Raw genomic sequence first — 24,881 nt, forward strand, 5'->3', positions numbered from 1 at the left:
ATCTAAGCTAATGTTTTTGTCATACGAACACCTTATAGCATCGCTTTTAATGTCAATAGTTAATTATCTCATAATGCCTTTCTTGGCTTGGTACATATACTTTATAACGATTATCACTTTTTACTTGTCATAATTTTACCCACACACACACACACACACACACACACATATATATATATATATATATATATATATATATATATATATATATATATATATATATATATGTGTGTGTGTGTGTGTGTGTGTGTGTGTATGTATTTATGCGCGTCTCTATGTGTGTATATTACGAGCATGCAAATATACCACAAGGAAAATTGAATATCTTGGCCACGGTATCGTTCAAACCGGGTGCGCCTTTTATTAAAACATTTTATTAAGAACTGCTACAATGTTGGAGAAATTTACATTTACTGAGAATAGCGTTCGCTTGAGCATGTGCCAAAAAAGAAAAAAAAGAAGAAAAAAAAAAGTTTTGAGGAAAAATTACCAGAGCCTTTCTGTCCGAGTCATTTGGAATCATTTTAATCCTAACAGTTGAAAAGGATTACATCTGATTAATAACTTAGAAGGTAAATGATTTTGCTGTCATTATGATCAGTTCATATTGACACATTTTATAAACATAGAATTTATATATTCTTAATGTAAGTGGAACAAATACATATACAATCTGACTATTTTTTAAGTGCGTTACTAGAAGAAATCCTTTTCTTAGCGAGTGTCCGATCAACAGTATGATTCTTAATCCTAATTATTATTATTATTATTATTATTATTATTATTATTATTATTATTATTATTATTATTAACTAAGCTACAACCCTAGCTGGAAAAAACAAGATGCTATAAGCTCAAGGGCTTCAACAGGGAAAATAGCCCAGTGAGGAAAAGGAATAGATGGAAACGAAATAAACTACAAGAAAAGCAACGAATAAGGAATATATAACATTTTGAGATCTATCACAACGTTGAAATAATGTCAAATATAAAACTATGAAGAGAGAGACTTATGTCAGCCTGTTCAACATGAAAACATTCGCTGCAAGTTTGCAAGTCTGAAGTTATCACGTTGTTATCTTCTTCTTCTTCTTCTTCTTCTTCTTCTTCTTCTTATTATTATTATTATTATTGTTATTATTATTATTATTTCTAGCCAAGCTACAACCCTGTAGTCCATTTCTTTTAACGAGGCAGATTTGCACCGACTCGCAACGGTGTCCTTTTATCTTAGAAAAGTTTTCTGATCGCTGATTGGTTAGAATTATCTTGTCCAACCAATCAGCGATCAGGAAACTTTTCCGAGCTAAAAGGGCACCGCTGCGCAACAGTGCCCTTTTAGCTCGGAAAAGTTTCCTGATCGCTGATTGGTTAGAATTATCTTGTCCAACCAATCAGCGATCAGGAAACTTTTCCGAGCTAAAAGGGCACCGCTGCGCAACAGTGCCCTTTTAGCTCGGAAAAGTTTCCTGATCGCTGATTGGTTAGAATTATCTTGTCCAACCAATCAGCGATCAGGAAACTTTTCCGAGCTAAAAGGGCACCGGTGCGAGTCGGTGCAAATATGCCTAGCTAAAAGAAATGGACTTTAGTTGGAAAAGCAAGATGCTGTAAGCCCAAGGGCTCCAACAGGGAAAAATAGCCCAGTGAGAAAAGGAAATAAGGAAATGAATAAATGATGAGAACAAATTAACAATAAATCATACTACAAACAGTAATAGAATTACGCAGAGTTTGATTTACACATCACATTGTTATGGTTAAGACTTGTTCAAAAGAACTTTATTTTTCAAATGCATTACAGTCCTTAATGATTTAAAGTTCACTCAAGAATGGCAGAGGCAAGGAGCAGTGATAATGCCACAGAGACTGACCATATACACATATGATCATCGCCCAAGCCTCTTCTCCACCCAAGCAAGGGCCAGGGAGAGCCAGGTAATGGCTGCAGATGACTCAGCAGGTAGACCTATAGGCTCCTCAAATCCCCCATCCTTAGGTCACAAGGATGGTGAGGTTGCAAACACTACCAGAAGCTATTAAACTTGAGCGCGACGCGAAACCCAGTCCGGCAGATTGCCAGACAGAGACGTTTCCAATTGGCCTCTCTACCATGGTCATCCACTGTCTTGGGCTAGAGTTCTCTTGCTTGAGGGTACATTCGGGCAAACTATTCTATTTTTTCCCCTTATTTGCTTCCCTCACTGGGCTATTTTCCCTATTAAAATCCTTCGGCTTATAGATGACACAAGTCTCTTTTTCTTCATTTTTTTACCATTATGAGTAGCATATAGATGTCATTCACTATCATAGATTACAATAGTGTAGGGTTTTCAACTTTTTTCTTTGTGCACCATGAGCGCTTTGCATAGGCCTAACATTAACATGCCCTGTTGCCTCCTTTATGCACCATAACTGCTTTGCATAGGCCTATAATTAACACTTCCTGTTGCCTCTTTTGTGCACTATAGGCGTTTTGCATAGGCCTACCATTAACATGCCCTGTTCCCTCCTTTGTGCACCATAACCGCTTTGCATAGGCCTATCATTAACACTTCCTGTTGCCTCTTTTGTGCACCATAAGTGCTTTGCATAGGTCTATCATTAACATGTCATATTACCTCCTTTGTGCACCATACGTGCTTTGCGTAGGCCTATCATTAACATCCCCTGTGCCTCCTTTGTGCACCATGAGGGCTCTGCATTGGCCTATCATTAACATGTCCTGTTGCCTCCTTTGTGCACCATAAGTGCTTTGCATAGGTATCATTAACATGTCCTGTTGCCTCCTTTGTGCACCATAAGTGCTTTGCATAAGTCTATCATTAACATGTCCTGTTGCCTCCTTTGTGCACCATAAGTGCTTTGCATAAGTCTATCAGTAACATGTCCTGTTGCCTCCTTTGTGCACCATAAGGGTTTTGCATAAGTCTATCAGTAACATGTCCTGTTGCCTCCTTTGTGCACCATAAGTGCTTTGCATAAGTCTATCATTAACATGTCCTGTTGCCTCCTTTGTGCACCATAAGGGTTTTGCATAAGTCTATCAGTAACATGTCCTGTTGCCTCCTTTGTGCACCATAAGGGCTTTGCATAGGTATCAGTAACATGTCCTGTTGCCTCCTTTGTGCACCATAAGGGCTTTGCATAGGTATCAGTAACATGTCCTGTTGCCTCCTTTGTGCACCATAAGGGCTTTGCATAGGTATCAGTAACATGTCCTGTTGCCTCCTTTGTGCACCATAAGGGCTTTGCATAGGTATCAGTAACATGTCCTGTTGCCTCCTTTGTGCACCATAAGGGCTTTGCATAGGTATCAGTAACATGTCCTGTTGCCTCCTTTGTGCACCATAAGGGCTTTGCATAGGTATCAGTAACATGTCCTGTTGCCTCCTTTGTGCACCATAAGGGCTTTGCATAGGTATCAGTAACATGTCCTGTTGCCTCCTTTGTGCACCATAAGGGCTTTGCATAGGTATCAGTAACATGTCCTGTTGCCTCCTTTGTGCACCATAAGGGCTTTGCATAGGTATCAGTAACATGTCCTGTTGCCTCCTTTGTGCACCATAAGGGCTTTGCATAGGTATCAGTAACATGTCCTGTTGCCTCCTTTGTGCACCATAAGGGCTTTGCATAGGTATCAGTAACATGTCCTGTTGCCTCCTTTGTGCACCATAAGGGCTTTGCATAGGTATCAGTAACATGTCCTGTTGCTTCCTTTGTGCACCATAAGGGTTTTGCATAGGTATCAGTAACATGTCCTGTTGCCTCCTTTGTGCACCATAAGTGCTTTGCATAGGTATCAGTAACATGTCCTGTTGCCTCCTTTGTGCACCATAAGGGTTTTGCATAGGTATCAGTAACATGTCCTGTTGCCTCCTTTGTGCACCTTAAGTGCTTTGCATAGGTATCAGTAACATGTCCTGTTGCCTCCTTTGTGCACCTTAAGTGCTTTGCATAGGTATCAGTAACATGTCCTGTTGCCTCCTTTGTGCACCTTAAGTGCTTTGCATAGGTATCAGTAACATGTCCTGTTGCCTCCTTTGTGCACCATAAGGGCTTTGCATAGGTATCAGTAACATGTCCTGTTGCCTCCTTTGTGCACCATAAGTGCTTTGCATAGGTATCAGTAACATGTCCTGTTGCCTCCTTTGTGCACCATAAGTGCTTTGCATAGGTATCAGTAACATGTCCTGTTGCTTCCTTTGTGCACCATAAGGGTTTTGCATAGGTATCAGTAACATGTCCTGTTGCCTCCTTTGTGCACCATAAGTGCTTTGCATAGGTATCAGTAACATGTCCTGTTGCCTCCTTTGTGCACCATAAGTGCTTTGCATAGGTATCAGTAACATGTCCTGTTGCTTCCTTTGTGCACCATAAGGGTTTTGCATAGGTATCAGTAACATGTCCTGTTGCCTCCTTTGTGCACCATAAGTGCTTTGCATAGGTATCAGTAACATGTCCTGTTGCCTCCTTTGTGCACCATAAGTGCTTTGCATAGGTATCAGTAACATGTCCTGTTGCTTCCTTTGTGCACCATAAGGGTTTTGCATAGGTATCAGTAACATGTCCTGTTGCCTCCTTTGTGCACCATAAGTGCTTTGCATAGGTATCAGTAACATGTCCTGTTGCCTCCTTTGTGCACCATAAGGGTTTTGCATAGGTATCAGTAACATGTCCTGTTGCCTCCTTTGTGCACCTTAAGTGCTTTGCATAGGTATCAGTAACATGTCCTGTTGCCTCCTTTGTGCACCTTAAGTGCTTTGCATAGGTATCAGTAACATGTCCTGTTGCCTCCTTTGTGCACCTTAAGGGCTTTGCATAGGTATCAGTAACATGTCCTGTTGCCTCCTTTGTGCACCATAAGGGCTTTGCATAGGTATCAGTAACATGTCCTGTTGCCTCCTTTGTGCACCATAAGGGCTTTGCATAGGTATCAGTAACATGTCCTGTTGCCTCCTTTGTGCACCATAAGTGCTTTGCATAGGTATCAGTAACATGTCCTGTTGCCTCCTTTGTGCACCATAAGTGCTTTGCATAGGTATCAGTAACATGTCCTGTTGCCTCCTTTGTGCACCATAAGGGTTTTGCATAGGTATCAGTAACATGTCCTGTTGCCTCCTTTGTGCACCATAAGGGTTTTGCATAGGTATCAGTAACATGTCCTGTTGCCTCCTTTGTGCACCATAAGGGCTTTGCATAGGTATCAGTAACATGTCCTGTTGCCTCCTTTGTGCACCATAAGTGCTTTGCATAGGTATCAGTAACATGTCCTGTTGCCTCCTTTGTGCACCATAAGTGCTTTGCATAGGTATCATTAACATGTCCTGTTGCCTCCTTTGTGCACCATAAGTGCTTTGCATAAGTCTATCATTAACATGTCCTGTTGCCTCCTTTGTGCACCATAAGGGTTTTGCATAGGTATCAGTAACATGTCCTGTTGCCTCCTTTGTGCACCATAAGGGCTTTGCATAGGTATCAGTAACATGTCCTGTTGCCTCCTTTGTGCACCATAAGGGCTTTGCATAGGTATCAGTAACATGTCCTGTTGCCTCCTTTGTGCACCATAAGGGCTTTGCATAGGTATCAGTAACATGTCCTGTTGCCTCCTTTGTGCACCATAAGGGCTTTGCATAGGTATCAGTAACATGTCCTGTTGCCTCCTTTGTGCACCATAAGGGCTTTGCATAGGTATCAGTAACATGTCCTGTTGCCTCCTTTGTGCACCATAAGGGCTTTGCATAGGTATCAGTAACATGTCCTGTTGCTTCCTTTGTGCACCATAAGGGTTTTGCATAGGTATCAGTAACATGTCCTGTTGCCTCCTTTGTGCACCATAAGTGCTTTGCATAGGTATCAGTAACATGTCCTGTTGCCTCCTTTGTGCACCATAAGGGTTTTGCATAGGTATCAGTAACATGTCCTGTTGCCTCCTTTGTGCACCTTAAGTGCTTTGCATAGGTATCAGTAACATGTCCTGTTGCCTCCTTTGTGCACCTTAAGTGCTTTGCATAGGTATCAGTAACATGTCCTGTTGCCTCCTTTGTGCACCTTAAGTGCTTTGCATAGGTATCAGTAACATGTCCTGTTGCCTCCTTTGTGCACCATAAGGGCTTTGCATAGGTATCAGTAACATGTCCTGTTGCCTCCTTTGTGCACCATAAGTGCTTTGCATAGGTATCAGTAACATGTCCTGTTGCCTCCTTTGTGCACCATAAGTGCTTTGCATAGGTATCAGTAACATGTCCTGTTGCTTCCTTTGTGCACCATAAGGGTTTTGCATAGGTATCAGTAACATGTCCTGTTGCCTCCTTTGTGCACCATAAGTGCTTTGCATAGGTATCAGTAACATGTCCTGTTGCCTCCTTTGTGCACCATAAGTGCTTTGCATAGGTATCAGTAACATGTCCTGTTGCTTCCTTTGTGCACCATAAGGGTTTTGCATAGGTATCAGTAACATGTCCTGTTGCCTCCTTTGTGCACCTTAAGTGCTTTGCATAGGTATCAGTAACATGTCCTGTTGCCTCCTTTGTGCACCATAAGGGTTTTGCATAGGTATCAGTAACATGTCCTGTTGCCTCCTTTGTGCACCATAAGTGCTTTGCATAGGTATCAGTAACATGTCCTGTTGCCTCCTTTGTGCACCATAAGGGTTTTGCATAGGTATCAGTAACATGTCCTGTTGCCTCCTTTGTGCACCATAAGGGTTTTGCATAGGTATCAGTAACATGTCCTGTTGCCTCCTTTGTGCACCATAAGTGCTTTGCATAGGTATCAGTAACATGTCCTGTTGCTTCCTTTGTGCACCATAAGTGCTTTGCATAGGTATCAGTAACATGTCCTGTTGCCTCCTTTGTGCACCATAAGGGTTTTGCATAGGTATCAGTAACATGTCCTGTTGCCTCCTTTGTGCACCATAAGTGCTTTGCATAGGTATCATTAACATGTCCTGTTGCCTCCTTTGTGCACCATAACCGCTTTGCATAGGCTTATCATTAATACTTCATGTTGCCTCTTTTGTGCACTATAAGGACTTCACATAGGCCTATCATTAACATGTCCTGTTGCCTCCTTTGTGCACCATAAGCACTTTGCATAGGCCTATCATCAACATATCCTGTTCCCGAATCGTGTGATCACTTTTATGTCATTGTAAGAAAACGTATAAAAAGTTTATGATTGATTATGTATTGAGCGCTTCTACAAAACTCTATTGTTAAACAGCACACTACGACGTTTTATATGCGTCTAGAAATCTTTTAGTTCCCATACGGTACAGAAAACATTAAGTTCAAAGTACAAAATTATATGAAACTTGGGTATTCACAAGTTTAATTATTTTGCCTCAAGATATGTCGAGAACTTATCTATGATAATACAAGATGAATGTTCTCTTATGCCAGCATACACAAAAGGGTGTGCTCTCTCTCACACATTTGAACATTGTTGGTTTTTTATGCATGTGTTTAAAAATAATCCATATCCGATAAGAAAATACTAGAAAAAAAATGCTGTGATAAGAATGATAGCATTGTTACTGGCGGCTGGCTGAATGATAGAGCATACTCTTCACATGTTGAAACCACGTGTTTTTTATACATGGGATAAAATAATGAAGAAAATGAAATAACGGTAACGAATTAGAAGAGATGAATTAATTGCAAATAAGAGGACTTCAGGAGTCATTATAAAGAAATATTTGTTAATTTCATAACGCCGGGAAGGAGATTATTATTATTATTATTATTATTATTATTATTATTATTATTATTATTATTATTATTATTATTATTATTATTATTATTATTATTATTATTATTTCCTAAGCTACAACCCTAGTGAGAAAAGCAGGATGCTATAATCCCAAGGGCTTCAACGGGAAAAATAGCTCTGTGAGGAAAGGAAATAAGAAAAAAAGAAATAATAGAATGGTGTGCCCAAACGTACCCTTAAGCGAGAGAACTCTAACTCAAGACAGTGGAAGACTATGGTACAGAGGCTATGGCACTACCCAAGACTAGAGAACAATTGTTTAATTTTAGAGTGTCCTGAAAGAGCTGCTTACCATAGCCAAAGAGTCTCTTCTACCCTCACCAAGAAGAAAGTAGACACCGAACAATTACAGTGCAGTAGTTAACCAAGTTAGCGTTATTATTATTATTATTATTATTATTATTATTATTATTATTATTATTATTATTATTATTATTATTATTATTATTATTATTATTATTATTCAAGCTGCAACCCTGGTTGGAAGAGCAGAATGCTAACAGTCCCAAGGGCTCCCAACAGAGAAATTAGCTCAGGGAGGAAAGGAAATGTAAGGGAGTAGATTATAACCTATATAAGTAATTGATAAACGCTATGAAATATTTTAAGATCAGTAACATCAAAATAGATTTGTCATACATAAACTATAAAACTAGACGTACGTCAACCAATTCAACAGGAAAGAATTTACAAAAAGCTTGAACTTCTGAAGTTTTCTCCGATTCAACCGACAAATTAGGAAGCCAATTTCACACCCTGACCACAGTTGAATAAAACTTCATGAGTATTGTGTAGTAATTTGCCTTGTGATGAAGAAGACATGACTTAGAATCAAGTCTACGAAGGTCTGAACGCAATGTATGGTCTGAATTATGAAAAGTCTTATGTAATATGCATAAAGAACTAACTAAACTACGGTGACCGAGATTAATATCAGACCAGAAATGAAAAAAAAAATAATAGATTAACAATCATACTTTGAGGTTTGTTAGGGTTCACTTTCAGGCCCCATAACTTACACCATGCACAAATTTTTAGCTAGATCTCCATTAAGGGATTCTGGAACCATAGGTCTACATTCTGGAGATAGAATTAATGCAAACAGAGTAGCATCATCTGCATATGCAATGAGCTTGTTATATAAGCTATGGTGCCCAGCAACAACTACTCTGCAATGTATTGCTTAAAAATTCAATAATGAGGTTAAGAATATATCCACCTATTCCTCTTTGTGCCTGGTACTTGACATGGTCAAAGTCAGCAATGAAATTAAGGCTAATTATGTGAAAAATATTAAGATTTTTACAACAAATTCAAGCTAAGGATATCAATGCTTACACTGTATTAAGACAACTTTATTCAAAGCGAATTTCTTGTATATATGTATCATGTAAAATCAGATTTTCCATCATATGAATCAATTCTTAGAATGGTATTTATGAGCACAAAATACCTTTTGAAACACCCGGCTAAATCGTCCATTATTGTTTACATCTGTCGTCTGCCTGTTTATGCATTTCTCAATAGAGTTCTAATACAAATAATTTTCTCTGTTTACTTGCAGAAAAAATAGAGAACACGAAGCTGTTAGAAGGCTCCTATCATATATTTTATTTTATCACAATTAAAAAAATATTTGGTGGTTGGTCATAATTTTCTTTGAACGAAATCGAACACAAATTCGTAAGAAGTGTTGACAGATGGGGAGTTGTTGATGACGTTTGATTGGTGATCGGTGCTTGAATCTCTTGACATTAAACCCCTGTCTTACATCAAACTACGGAATGGAGCACATCAAAACACCAAAGGTAAGACACATTGAAACGAGCCCATGGCAGCCTTTTGTGATTTTGAGAATTTCCTTTTGAGAATTGACATTTAACAGGTGTCTAGTCTAACAAAAAAGTTGAGCTCATTCATCCTTGACCTTGCATGTGCGGTCAATATTCTCCCTTAAAATCTCTGCTTTTATCTTATTTAATGTTATATCTGTTGTATGATTTTATATAGGTCTGATATAGCTATTAGAGTAATGAAACTTATTCATAGTTGTTTTATATAGGATAGGTCTAAACATGAACTGGAAAAGTAAGTAAACATAGGTCTAATGTTTTCACCTATCAAATAACACTATCCTGTCTTATGCTACAGTATATTACAAATTGGTTCCTATGGTTTTTTTATCCTATGGGTAAATGCTTACTTACTGAAATTAAAGTCATGCCCCTCATGTGGTATCAATTACAGTAACTGTACTTCGTTATATTGACACTTGATAGGCTAAGCTTCTGTCTAAAAGAAGTTCGGTATTTTTGTAGTGAATTACATGGCAATGTAACCTAGGAAAAAAACTACTGTTTCTTATAGAAAAAATTACGATCTCTTCAAAAATGACACTCGTTTCCGTCGCAAATGAATAGTTTCAGAAATATATATACATCTATATCCTACGATAATGGGGGACCCCCAGTGGGAACTCGGGGTTTTGGGTGGGGAAAACATACTGGGGAAACGAAATATAATTGTTTTCCTATAGTAAATACCGTGAATTAAGCGAATTTGATGTTCATTTCAATCGGAAACAAACAGATCAACCAATTCAGATAACTTTGAGATGCACGGTGTCACTTCTCTTACGAACGAACGATAACATTAGCAACGTTACCAATAATACGCAGTGTTACCAACATTGACGTATGGTACACAGAGTTACCAACGGCTCGTTGACATTACTAAAGATAGTAATGATAGATATTTCCATATATTAAATAATTTCTCCATATAAGTTTTACTCAATATATAAAAAGTACAAAAAGGGCACAGAACCTAATAAACCCACCTAACCTAGACTAGTAGTATGACAGGTCACAAAATAACATTTGATCTACATCGGACGTTGGCAGCACTGGTTACTGTATTTTTTCATGACATAATCTTTGTAACGGCGCCTCCAAAGTTTATCCAGATATACTGTTTTGTATTTTCCTCCGGTTATTATAATTTCAAGAAGGTAATGTATAGAGAAGAAAAGGCTTGTTTTACGTTTATATATCGATTCCCCAGTATGTTTTCCCCACCCAAAACCCCGAGTTCCCACTGGGGGTCCCCCATTATTGGAGGATATAGATGTATATATACAGTGAACCCTCGCTACTTCGCGGTTCGACCATCGCGGATTCACCACTTCGCGGATTTTTTCCATAACCCATATATATACAGTAATATATATATATATATATATATATATATATATATATATATATATATATATATATATATATATATATATATATGTATGCATGTATTTATGCATATATGTATGTATGTATATATGTAGGTATGTATATGTGTATACATATAAATATATATATATATACACACACACACACATATATATATATATATATATATATATATATATATATATATATATATATATATACATATATATATATATATATATATATATATATATATATATATATATATATATATATATATATCTAAAGTAGGAAGATGTGATGTAGTTCTAAGGGAAAAGTATGGGAAATATGTCTGGGTAATAAGCAAAGCTCTACCTCCAGTTTGTTTCTTCATTATGATCAGAGATAAATGTAAACAAAACATTGGTTGCCATTTTTTATCGTGCTTTTTAGCGTGTTTAGGAAACGCATGATATAAAATCGCCTTTAATATTTGTGCCTGTTTTAGTTTAGGGTACTGTAGTACATGCATTAAGTGTTCTGTACATTAAAAGGTAGTTTGTTAACAGTACTACGTACAAGGGAAGGTTTTAAAAGTCAAAATATACATGTTGAATAAGTAGGTAAATATGGTGTCACTACTTCGCGGATTTTCACCTATCGCGGCCGCGTCTGGAACCTATCTACCGCGATAAACGAGGGTTCACTGTATTTCTGAAACTATTAATTTGCGACGGGAACGAGTGTCATTTTCGAAGAGAGCGTAATTTTTTCTATTAGAAACAGTAGTTTTTTTTCCTAGGTTACATTGCCATGTAATTCACTACAATGAAACCAGAAGTTCTAGGCCAAGTCCTTAAATTGTAGTGGTTTTCACTGCCATGGGAAGCAAGTTATTAATCCAGAAATTAGCCTAAAGAGTTTAATCTCTTATTTAAGATTCTGGATAATTTAGAAAATTTTTTTGGGTAGTTTGTAAGTGGTTGGTCACCAATTTTTTTTTTGCCAAAATAATCGCCCTCTCAGCTAACTCACGTAGGGTAACATGTACTGCGCGTCAAAACAGAGGAGCAATAAAATGTTTAATTGCGAGTGTAGCTAGCCACCGCTGAACGAAAACCAGTAAGTGAATAATTAGCACTAGTTCGTTAGCCAGCTTACGTATAGATATGATAAAATGGGGTTGACGACTGACATGGATAGGAAGGGTCCTTATTTTCTATGCGAGCAGTAGGTCTGGTAACTCAATGAGCGACTCACGTTCTCAGTTATTTTTCATAGCTGGCTAACAACCATTCTGCATTGACTAGGCTTAGTAAAAAATAAAAACAGGGTGTGATGGAATGAACTAGGCCTAGGCTAACATGAAACCCTCCTTGAAGTAACCTAGGATAGGCAAACATTGAAATGTACTAAAAAATATTGGTATATTCAGCTTACTCAATAGGAAACATTATCACCCACTTTTATTCCAAACGGTGCTAATTGAAATTTGCTCATTAGTCTTTTGATCGTAACCTAGCTCATCCCAGAATTTGGTATATTACTTAACCCATTCTTTAGTGCATCATTCCACCTGACCCATCTAAAGGAGACATGTTTGTCCCAGAGCTTAGGTTTCATTTCGAATATCATAATGAATTAGCAATTTCATGTCAATATACTGTAGTCTTGATCTATTATGTACACTATGAGAGTCTGTAGTATACGAGTGCTTGGTTACTGCCCTTTGAGTAGGAAAATATAAACATCTTGATATTAAGACTTGTATTGGACGGGCAAATCGTTGGTTACTGCTCGTGGAGTAGGAAAATATAAACAGCTTCATGTTAAGACTTGTATTGGACGTGCAAATTGTCGGTTACTGCTCGTGGAGTAGGAAAATGTAAACAGCTTCATGTTAAGACTTGTATTGGACGTGCAAATTGTCGGTTACTGCTTGTGGAGTAGGAAAATATAAACAGCTTGATGTTAAGACTTGTATTGGACAGGCAAATAGTCGGTTACTGCCCTTTGAGTAGGAAAATATAAACAGCTTGATGTTAAGACTTGTATTGGCCAGGCAAATAGTCGGTTACTGCTCGTGGAGTAGGAAAAATTAACAGCTTCATGTTAAGACTTGTATTGGACGTGCAAATCTTCGGTTACTGCTCGTGGAGTAGGAAAATATAAACAGCTTGATGTTAAGACTTGTATTGGACGTGCAAATCGTCGGTTACTGCTCGTGGAGTAGGAAAATATAAACAGCTTGATGTTAAGACTTGTATTGGACGTGCAAATCGTCGGTTACTGCTCGTGGAGTAGGAAAATATAAACAGCTTGATGTTAAGACTTGTATTGGACGTGCAAATCGTCGGTTACTGCCCTTTGAGTAGGAAAATATAAACAGCTTGATGTTAAGACTTGTATTGGCCAGGCAAATAGTCGGTTACTGCTCGTGGAGTAGGAAAATATAAACAGCTTGATGTTAAGACTTGTATTGGACAGGCAAATAGTCGGTTACTGCTCGTGGAGTAGGAAAATATAAACAGCTTGATGTTAAGACTTGTATTGGACAGGCAAATAGTCGGTTACTGCCCTTTGAGTAGGAAAATATAAACAGCTTGATGTTAAGACTTGTATTGGCCAGGCAAATAGTCGGTTACTGCTCGTGGAGTAGGAAAATATAAACAGCTTGATGTTAAGACTTGTATTGGCCAGGCAAATAGTCGGTTACTGCTCGTGGAGTAGGAAAATATAAACAGCTTGATGTTAAGACTTGTATTGGACAGGCAAATAGTCGGTTACTGCTCGTGGAGTAGGAAAATATAAACAGCTTGATGTTAAGACTTGTATTGGACAGGCAAATAGTCGGTTACTGCTCGTGGAGTAGGAAAATATAAACAGCTTGATGTTAAGACTTGTATTGGACAAGCAAATAGTCGGTTACTGCTCGTGGAGTAGGAAAATATAAACAGCTTGATGTTAAGACTTGTATTGGACAGGCAAATCGTCGGTTACTGCTCGTGGAGTAGGAAAATATAAACAGCTTGTTGTTAAGACTTGTATTGGACATGTTAATCTATTCTCACCGCCTATGGCGTGTAAATGCTCAGTCCAGTAGGGCGCCACTTATGCAAAGCGGTACAGCAGCAGTGAAATAATGCTACAGCGTTGGCGTGAAAGCATCATTAGATTTATCACTCGAGTGTACCACACTGGTGGCAATGGTGGTTTGAAACTGCATGGTGTGAAATAGGCCTAAGGGCAAATTGAAGGCTTCCTTTACAATAAAGGCATTAAAACTATCGCATCTAAAGTTATGAGTATGTAGGACTACCCTTAACTTCATTTGGTTAAAATTAACTTCTTGTAGGCATTTCACAATGTTTTACAGAATGTTTTGATGTTAAAAGCCGAGACACTATTGAGAGCTGGAAGTAAGGAATAGAGATAGAATGGAAATTGTACCGTAGATATGGCGTTGCGATTGCAGGATTTTCCCAAACATTTCAGGAACCATTTATGCTAAACTTTCCAGTCAGAAAATGTTGGTTATGAAATTATGTAAATTTGTAAGTGTCTGTGTAGAAAGGCTGATATAATAAAAGTTTTTATAAAATTGATGAGAAAAAAAAAATTTATGTGGAAATATTGGCTTTCAATACAATATGGAATTTAAACGGGATACTGTACTGTAGATCAAAGGTTCCTAAGGTGATGGGACTATTTACTACACGAAATGCAACCTAACCTAATCAAGAATTCCATCATCATAATTAAATAATCTTTCCAAAAATACTGTGCTCTGTCTAATCAAAGGTGAGCTTACCCCCATGGATCCCCTTTAACCATTGAATTTGTCTCAACTTGCACTTGGACATGGAAGGTTTATTTACCTCCATCTATGGCTATAATGGGAGCTCCAGCATTTGTTTTTTTCCAAGAGATCCTAATCTCATGCTCTCCTCACCTGTAAAGTCCTTTAAAGTAAATTTCTGTTTATCTGTAGTCTGTCAAATCGATTAAAAACTGGTTAAACCTGTAGGGTAGATCATTGGATTCAATTAAAGGAAGAATTTGCTTTTGCTCCTAAATGAATACAAACCGGAGTCCTTTAAAAGGAAGAGTATGATTTCAACTTGCTTGGAATTCAATTGTTAGAATTTTAACAAGGAGTGTCGATAGTTACTGGTAGGAGGTGGGGAAAACTCGGCCCTCTAGCAAGCACACCGAGACGTAACCGTGATATCAGCTGCCGAGGTGTACAGAGGTACAGTACTCATAGTGTTCTCACATTGGCTGTTTAACTTTTTTTTTTTTGCCTTTTAAGTGAAAGTGTGTTTGTTTTGGTACATATACAAACCTTTGCTCTGTATAAAGGAGTAGATAATAGCAAAGCTGGAATGTTAGGAGTGACCCTCTTTCCAGTGGGAAATGTATAGCTGGAGGAGGTAAAAGGGGTTGAAAATGGATTCATTGCCATCAGGGTCATCCTCCAGGTTGAAGTCACGACCTCTCTCCCTTCTCCTCGCCAGTAAATTCCCTTCTGACCCTTCCCCATCTGTCTCCTCCGGAGGCCACTCATGGTTACGTCTCCTCGGTCACCTCTCATCTTTGGCTCGTCTAGTTCCCAACGGTCGCCTCAGGATGAGATCCCTCCAGTGGCGACTCAAGTCCCGGTGGAATCAAGGTTACGATTCCCCGGACGTCTTGATCCCTATGGGACCTGCGGAACGGACGGACCTCCAGTGGTGGGTGACAGACGAGAACCTACGAAGAGGAGTGGATCTTCTCGTCCTCCCCTCGGATTTGATGCTGTTTTTGGACGCCTCAAAGAAAGGGTGGGGGGCCCACTTTCTTCACCACAGGACCTCAGGCCTGTGGTCAGAAACAGAAAAGTGCCTCCATATAAATCATCTAGAGATGAAGGCCGTTTTCTTGGCCCTTCAACAGTTCCAACAATACCTGGCGGGTCACTCTGTGGTGGTGATGAGCGACAACACCACAGTAGTGGCTTACATTAACAAGCAAGGAGGTACCTTTTCGAAGCAGCTATCCCATCTTGCAGTAGAGATACTGAGATGGACCGAAGTCCACTCGATTCCACTATCGGCACGTTTCATTCCAGGCAAGAGGAATGTGCTCGCCGACAATCTGAGCAGAGTGTCTCAGATAGTGAGTACCGAGTGGTCTTTGGATCATCTAGTAGCCAACAAAGTCCTGACTTTGTGGGGTTCCCCAACTGTGGATCTGTTCGCGACAGCGTTGAATTTCAAGCTCTCGCTATACTGCTCCACAGTCCCGGATCCCAAGGCGCGCTTTTGCAAGATGCCTTCCAACAACCGTGGGATAACATCGACGTGTACGCCTTTCCCCCGTTCTGTCTGATGAGGAGGGTGCTCAACAAGACCTGAATATCGGTCAATCTTTCAATGACCCTCATAGCTCCGCTATGGCATCACGCAGAATGGTTTCCGGACCTTCTGCAACTCCTAACGGAACTTCCGAGAGAACTCCCTCCGCGACACAATCTACTCAAACAACCACATGCCAACATCTTCCACAAAGCCGTAGCTTCGCTACGACTTCACACCTGGAGACTATCCAGCATCTCCTCGCTGAGAGAGGATTTTCGCAACAAGTTGCGATCTGGATGTCTGGACATCTGCGAAAATCATCCGCATCTGTCTACCAGGCAAAGTGGAAAGTCTTCTGTGGTTGGTGTCGTGGAAGGGGTATCTCTCCACTCAATGCCACTATTCCAGCAATAGCGGAGTTCCTCGTGTATTTGCGGGAAGAAATGCACCTTTCAGTCTCGGCGGTGAAAGGCTATCGCTCAGCCTTAAGTCTAGCCTTCAGGCTCAAAGGAATGGACATTTCTTCCTCGCTGGAACTATCCCTACTCATACAAAGTTATGAACTTACCTGCCCTCAGTCGGAAGTGAGACCTCCTCCATGGAAAGTGGTTCGAGTTCTCAGGTCTCTTAAGAGACCTCCCTATGAACCATTAAGCCAGGCTTCAGATCACCACCTAACTTTGAAGACGGTGTTCCTACTAGCTTTGACTTCGGCCAAGCGAGTTAGTGAACTTGATGGTCTCTCGTATGACATCGCCCATTCAAGGGAATGGGGGGAGGTAACGTTCAAATTCGTCCCTGAGTTTATTGCTAAGACTCAGAATCCGGGGGTGGCGGACCCTAGGTTTGACTCCTTCCAGATTTCGAGTCTCCGTTCTGTAACAGATGACCCAGACCATCTCCTACTGTGCCCAGTAAGGAGCTTGAGGTTGTATCTCAAAAGAACGGCTGCAGTCCGTCCTCGGGTGCAAGCATTGTTCGTTAGCACTGGGAGGACTAAGAGGAGGGTCACCAAGAACACCATCTGGGCATGGATTCGTAGGGTGATCCATCTGTCCCTGAATCCAGACCCTCCTCCGTCACGTCGCCCTAGAGCACATGATGTCAGGGGCGTAGCTATGTCCCTGGCCTTCAAGAAGAATTTCTCAGTGACGCAGGTTCTTCAAGCTGAGGTGTGGAAGCGTCAGACGACCTTCATAGCCCACTACCTGCAAGACGTGACCCACAGGAGGCTCGATACGTTCTCTATCGGCCCTGTGGTGGCTGCACAACAGCTGGTTTAAAACCTCAGGCTCCTTATTGGACAAGTAGCAGAAGGTTGAGGGCATTGTTACCCGGTCTTAGTCTGCATGAATGAAAAGGTTTGTCTGGCCCTTATTCTTTTCTTCATCTTCCCCTCTCTTGGGGAAAGCAGCATCCTAGGTTCTCTGCACAGCTGACCTCAAACCACTGCAGGTAAACCATGTTTCCTTGTGTTCCTAGTATTAAGCTAATACTGTCACGTCCCCATACCCTGACGAGGTGGTATTGGGAGAGTCCTAGCCTAAAGTTTCCATCTAAAGGATTACAGGTAAACTTCCTAGGACGAGTCACACTTTATTATACCTTCACACACAGCTTGCGTAGGTTGCAGTCCTTGCGTAGCAAGGTTCTAGCGAGGTGCAGGGACTCCTTATTGTTGAGTGCTGACACACTCAAATAATGAGCCCCCGGGCAAAGCCAAAAGCCAGTACTGGCTGGGATGTTCCACCCTTCCTAATTTATCAACTCTCCCTCTTCTATGATTACCCATTGTCAGGTATTGACAAAGGACCTTGCTCTTTAGGCAGAAGTCCTGACTATGGTAGAGAAGGGTGCTCTTCAAGAGGTCTGCGACAGGTCCCCAGGCTTCTTCAGTCTACTCTGTCTGGTCGAGAAGGTGTCTGGCGGCTGAAGACCAGTTTTAGGCCTGTCAGCTTTGAACAAGTTTGTCTGCTCAAAATGAAGATCACAGCCATAATCAGGCAGGTTATTAGGCCTGGTGACCTCATGATGACGATCGACCTGAAGGTACGTCTCTCCTCGGAGCCTCTATACCCTGGATAGCCAATTTTTTGCCTTATCTCTGTCAGCAGTGAAAGGCTATCTCTCATTATTAAGCCAGGTCTTTAGGCTGAAGTTGATGTTTTTTTCTTCGGTAGAACTTTCTATGCTCATATGGAGCTTTGAACAGTCCTGCTCTCCGTTGTAGGTTAGACTACCGCTCTGGAACGTGACCAAGGTTCTCCGTTCTTTAAAAGGGGTCCCGTACAAACCGTAAGATTTGTTTTGAACAGTAACCATACCCTAAAAACTATTTTCTTGCTTGCTCTAGCTTCAGCTAAGTGGGTGAGCGAGCTTCATAGTCTCTTCTTTAATGTCTATTATTCAGGGAGATTGGTGCAGGTCTCATTCTCCTTTTTTCCCTGTGTTTGCTGCTAAAATGCCGACTCCATCGGTGCTTGACTCCAGGTTTGTTTCTTTTTAGTTGCTTTTGAGTCTGTGAGAGTAGTTAGGCGCTTAGTTAGGCGCTATCTCAAACGTATACACATATCTTGTCCCCATATATAACAACTCTTTGTAAGTACTGGGAAAGGCAAAAGGAAGGTGACCAGAAATAAGATTTCTTCTTTGATAAGAGAGGTCATCGACCGCACCCTTAGACCCTCGTCACCTTCCTATTCTGGGGGGACGTGAGTTAAAGCATGTGACGTTAAGGAAATCGTTATGACCTTACTGTTCCGAAGGAATCTCTGTGGTGCAAGTACTCCAAGTGGCTGTATGGAAATGACACTATGTTTACTGCCCACTACCTGTGGGACTTGATCCGCAGGTCCGCAGATATGTTTTCTCTAGGACCTATTGTAGTTGCACATATAGTTATCTTAGCTCATCTTCCAGGACCTAGCAGCTGATCGAGGACAGAGGTTACATGTTAACCTGGAGTGAAAGTAAGGGTGACTGGACTTTTCTTTTCCTTTCACCTTCTCCTCTCTTGGGCTAGAGCATGAGAAACCCTGTCAGCTGCATCCATTTTTTCTGCAGGTAAGCCCCACTCAAGTGTGTAGCAGATCTATGCCATATTATAGAAGAGATGTCCCCTCACTCTTCACGACAGGGAGTGTGATGTAACCAGGTAAAACCATCAATATATGAGCACCACAGGAAATCATTCAAACTTATTACATATATGAGTACAGTACCACATGGAATCATTCAAACCCATTAAATATATATGCCTAATGTTACAAGACAGACACATTTTGCTAATTACTGTACCCTTTGTTGCAAGGGCCGTTGACCCGCTGGTATTACTAAACCACTGGTACACGAGGTGTAAGGATTGTTAAGTCTGTCGCATCATAGCACACGAGTTTGGGCATTCCGGGATAAGTTCCTAGCCAATTGGAGCGGGGACTTCTTCCCTTGTAACAGTGAGTTTCCTATGTAAAGGATGAAGGTTTGTATATTTATCGCAACAAATGATAAATTTAGAAGTAATTTGTATTCATTCCGTTGCGATATACTTACTCGGAACTTCTCTATTGCCAGTCAGGCCACACAACGCATTCTGGACAGGTGTCCTCACGAACACACACTCAACCCTGACATGAAGTGTACAAAGAGTGAGGATCTATATCCACCTGTGAGAGAAAAGCCCAACAGGACTTATCACAAACACCCGGACAACGACGTTTCGCACGCTCGGGCTCCATGCTGAATGGAAAGCAAGTAACAATCACAAACACAATGTGAGAAAGAAACTCAGAGCGAAACACAAAGGAAACGCTGGTCAGATACGGAATGAATAATGCACGACCTCTCGAGAGGTCGACCAGCTTCGTACTGGCGATTATGCCTGGCTTTGACCCGGACCGGGTGAATGTAGGGGTTGTGGGTACTGCCAGATGTATGGTATGGGGGAGAACTGGGGAGACCTAACAGAAAATTCTGGTCAGTACGGGGCTAACTCCCCAGATCTCCTAAGGAAGTTCCTCGTAAGTATAGCTAGGAAGAATACAAATTACTTAAAATTTATTATTTTTCCTAACTATACAAACCTTTACTCATTCTTTCCTGCCATCACCAATCCCTAGAAAGTCCTGCAGTCAAAGTTGTTTGTCAGTGAGCAAGGTGGGGGCATGGATGGGGGCTGCAGTGTTTACCAGCTACCGACCGGTAACTGCCGGCCAATTGTTTACACCTTGTTATAAAATTTTAATGGCCATGTACTACAACTTTGCTGTTATGTTCTATGTAAAGGACTCTGCTTTGTATAATTAGGAAAAGTACAAATTACTTCCAAATTTGTAATTTATTTTACAGAGAAACCACGAGTGGACATTCATTCATGGCCTGGAGTTGCTGGAAGGAAGTGCGACACATACATTAGCAGGATTTATATGGATCCCCATCTTTTATTCATCTCTTGCCAAGGGCATGATTGTTCTCAGTTTTCCCCCCTGCAACAAGTGTACAATTTGACCTTCAGAGCAGGGGGTGGAAAATGGGAAGAAAAGGAAGAAGCTTAAATGTGATTGTGCACAGTCAGGATCAATCTTAAAATCAAGGCACTCTTTCTTCTTCTTCTGGTAATCAGGCCTAACCCATCTCCATCTTCCTCCCCTGGAGTGATGAAGAAGGATGCCGGGATAATGATATTGCCCTTGGGCAAACTATGAAACAGTGGTAATGGCTCCAGCAGGTGAAGTAGCGATATCTCGCACTTCTCCTCTTAGTAAGCTACCAGAAACTCCTCAGAATGCTGAGTAAATGGACATAAGGTAACCTTGGTCTTCTTTAAATCTGGAAGGCATCCCCTTGAAGCATAATTAGCCACAAGCCCTGGGTAATTAGCAGGCATCTTCCCCACCTGCTGAGGAGGCAAAAAGAATTACCTGATGTAGACCCACCCTCCTTATTTGTAGTCTCAGGACTGTAGACCCTAGAAATACTGACGTCGATGAATTCGAAGGGAAAGACTTCATACCCCTTCCCCAAATAGCCAAATCTATTCAACCTCTTTTCTGTGGAGAATTTTCCTATAACCTCAATAAATACGGAGGAATAAAATGTGGGGCTTCAAGATCTCATTCATGAATGCGGACAACCATCTCGTACGTTCACTCCTTGGACAGAGTCTGACGACCCTTGGAAGCTCTCGCGCTCACCTCTACAATTGTGCGCACCTTGACACCTGCTCTCATTGAGCTCGCCTCAACAGGCGTGTTCATCGCACTCTCCAGAACGTGAATGTCAATCGTTCACATGCCTCAATTAAACGAATCATGCTGTCCAGTAAATGGGGAAAAAGTTCAATCATCGTGCTCAAATGTTAACACACCATCATCATGTACTCCAGTTCTTGTGCTATGTGGACAATCATTGCAATCATTGTGCGACTACTCTTTGCCAGCACAGTGTTCACCGATTCGTGCTCACTGGACAGCACGCCAGCACTTAATCAATCGCTGATATCTCGTGAAGAGATCGAAAACGAAAGCAAATTCTTGGCTATCTGTGCACATTTATTACACATGCTCAAAATTAGGTGCACTTGCTCCTAGAAGTGATTCAAGCTCTCAAATAGTTCCATGCTGTCAAAAATATTGGAGCTCACCTTTTAACTAGCAACGATTGTGCTCACCTGGTCTTGCAAGCTCACCAGCTTGTGGCTACATGTGGCGCGCACTTCTTTGCGTGCCTTTAATTGGTGCTCCCTCTCCAAAAGAGCAATTACCTATTCACCATCATATAGAGCTCTCTCCTGTTAGCGCACCGGTGCTAGCTAGCTTTAGTATGCACACTCCTGTAATGGAGGAATCGTCAACTGGTCAGTCACATGTTCCCCTGTGTGTTCATATGCATCCTGTGATACACCCTATCTGTGACGCGAAAGACCTCCATGGGATAGATACCCTTCATGTGATATGGGCTTTTCATATGACACGCTCTTTATATAACATGCACTTAACTGTTTGCTAACTCACTGGAGCACATACTATACGCAGTTCCACCTTGGGACAGTCTATTTTATGGGCAATCACTTCATCTGAAATAATCTCGAAGGAGGAGTGTGGGCACACATCTCAGCAGCCCACTCTCCAATCCAGATATACACAATTCCCCGCGATCATTCCTCAATAGATGATATATCTGTGGATGTTGGGTCACCTTGTCTCCCTCATATTCTTTGACCCCTAGATAGGTCGGTCAGTAAGTCTAGAAGACTCGTATAAAAAAACGCGTATGTAACTCGCACTAGGGAATGTTCATACGAGGACGTCAGCTTATCCATCCAGAACTGTAGACCACATGTGCAAGCATTGATTGAGGTACAGTAGTACCCTCTGACGAGAGGAGTTATCACAAGAGGGGTCCACATGAAACAAGCCGTTGCCACAGAGGTGTGACCACTGTGCATATCATACAGTATTTCCCCACTTGCCACCTCACGGAGGCATTCTCCAGACCATTGGATGGAGTCAGTCTGGGTTTTTTTTCGACAGGGAAAGGTAAGCCTTTCAGATGTACAAGGAATAGCCCATTCACCCAAGACAAATGCTGGACCTAGGGAAGCTCTTAGGACTAACAAATTGAGAGGTGCCAGAGGGCACTATGAAAGTCTCGCTGACTTGATGATATTTGGAGACAATAGTGTTATTATTAATTTTATTATTATTATTATTATTATTATTATTATTATTATTATTATTATTATTATTATTATTATTACTACTTGCTAAGATACAGCCCTAGTTGGAAAAGCAAGATGTTATAGGCCCAAGGGTTCCAACAGGGAAAATAACCCAGTGAGGAAAGGAAATAAGGAAACAAGCAAGAGAACTTTAACCCAAAACAGTGGAAGACCATGGTACAGAGGTTTTAGCACTTCCCAAGAGTAGAGAACAATGGTTTGATTTTGGAGTGTCCTTCTAGAAGAACTCTTACCATAGCTAAAGAGCCTCTTCTACCCTTACCAAGTGGAAAGTAGCTACTGAACAATTACAGTGCAATAGTTAACCCCTTGAGTGAAGAATATTTTGGTTAGCTTAGTGTTGTCAGGTGTATGAGGAAAGAGAAGAATGTGTAAAGAATAGGCCAGACTATTTGGTGTATGTGTAGGCAAAGGAAAAATGAGCGTAACTAGAAAGATCCAATATAGTACTTTCTAGCCAGTCAAAGCACCAAATGGCCTCAAGTATAGTGGTACCCAGACCTGCTGATGCAGCTGAACTTTCCTATGGCCCAAACTGCTTTGCAAGTCCCACGTGCAGAGAATCCAGTGCTTACTGACATCCCTGTCTCCTTACAGATGGAGACTATCCTGCATCTCCTCCGAGAGAAAGGCTTTTTGCGAGGCACTGTGGAGATGTCAGGGTGTTTCCAGAAACTTGCTGCAGTGGTCTATCAAGCAAAATGGGCCATTTTATGAGATTGGTGCCTTGACAATTAATTGCAGATTTTCTCATCTACCTTCACCGGGAGAAGCTTCTTTCAGTTGCATAGGGAGTGGTTAAGTTCTATCTCTCCTACCGATCGCCATGGCTTAAGAGCTTTAGACTTTGCCTCTGAATCAGGCTGTGAGCAAATCATAAATGAAGCTACTCACAGGTCTGGTAATTGCTTGGACCTCGTATACACTGACTCCCCTGGCGTTATAACTAGTAAGGTTGGTTCTCCAGTCGGGACATCTGATCATGCCTTGATTTCATTATTAGTGAAGACTGAGCAGCCTGTCCCTGATATATCATATTCTTGTAAAATTTATATGAAATCCCAAGCAGACTGGAATGGGATTTTACATGATCTTTTGTGCTTGAATTGGTCACAATTATATAATAGTGTAGATCCTGTTGTCCCTTTGAATGAGAATCTAGTCAACATAATTGATAGGCGTATCCCTTCTCGTGTGCTAAGGTACCGAGTGAAGGACAAACCGTGGTTCAATGATGATTGCAGACGTGCTTATTTGGAGAAACAGGAGGCCTATCATCTTTGGAAGGGGAACAGATCAGATTTGACCTGGAACAACTATACTCAGCTTCGAGCTTTTGCTCAGAGAGTTTATGCCTCAACTGAAAAGGAGTACAATTTAACCATAAAAGAAACACTTTCTGGTACAACTCAGGAACATAAATGGTGGTCTACCCTTAAATCTGCACTCTTTGGTGTAGATGCAACAGTTCCTCCTTTACTTAAACCAGATGGCTCAGTCACTCACTGTCCAAAGGAAAAGGCAACCCTTTTGGCTGATGTTTTTGACAGTAAACAGAGTAATGAAAAACTTGAACTTCCTCTTTCCTGTTTTCCTGAGGCTAAACTAACTAGTTTAGCTTTTCGATCTCGTGAGATTAAAGCTCTGTTGATGGACCTTGATGCTTATGGAGGTGTAGACCCAAATGGTATTTTTCCTTTGTTTTTTATAAAGACAGCAGATTTCTTAGCTCCAAAGTTATCTGTTATTTTGCGCAAGTTAGCAAGAAGAGGAGCTTTTAGCACTAGTTGGAGAATTGGTAATGTTACTCCTCTATGTAAATGTGTTTGT

General features: G+C 40.8%; 3 protein-coding genes across 3 annotated transcripts in view; 1 reads left to right on the forward strand and 2 right to left on the reverse strand.

Moving 5' to 3' along the window:
* The window catches only part of Mtmr6 (Myotubularin related protein 6), a 913,496-nt gene that overhangs the window by 44,577 nt on the left and 844,038 nt on the right, over nt 1-24,881 (forward strand). Inside the window, exon 2 of the mRNA XM_068355203.1 lies at nt 9,338-9,581. Coding sequence (XP_068211304.1) covers nt 9,558-9,581 — 24 coding nt within the window. The 5' untranslated portion in view covers nt 9,338-9,557. The remainder of the gene's footprint in view (nt 1-9,337; nt 9,582-24,881) is intronic.
* On the reverse strand, nt 2,994-3,866 carry LOC137624767 (uncharacterized). Its single transcript, XM_068355718.1, has one exon. The coding sequence runs from the start codon at nt 3,864-3,866 to the stop codon at nt 2,994-2,996; it is 873 nt and encodes a 290-aa protein (XP_068211819.1).
* On the reverse strand, nt 3,999-4,676 carry LOC137624768 (uncharacterized). Its single transcript, XM_068355719.1, has one exon. It carries the CDS (start codon nt 4,674-4,676, stop codon nt 3,999-4,001), a length of 678 nt encoding a protein of 225 aa, XP_068211820.1.

The sequence above is a fragment of the Palaemon carinicauda genome, chromosome 31 (genome assembly GCF_036898095.1).
Source record: "Palaemon carinicauda isolate YSFRI2023 chromosome 31, ASM3689809v2, whole genome shotgun sequence".
In the NCBI taxonomy this organism is placed as follows: domain Eukaryota; kingdom Metazoa; phylum Arthropoda; class Malacostraca; order Decapoda; family Palaemonidae; genus Palaemon; species Palaemon carinicauda.

Bases quoted from the DNA above. Each gene is read 5' to 3' on its own strand.
- LOC137624767 (XM_068355718.1), bottom strand. From the start codon at position 3,866: ATGTTACTGATACCTATGCAAAACCCTTATGGTGCACAAAGGAGGCAA.
- LOC137624768 (XM_068355719.1), bottom strand. From the start codon at position 4,676: ATGTTACTGATACCTATGCAAAACCCTTATGGTGCACAAAGGAGGCAA.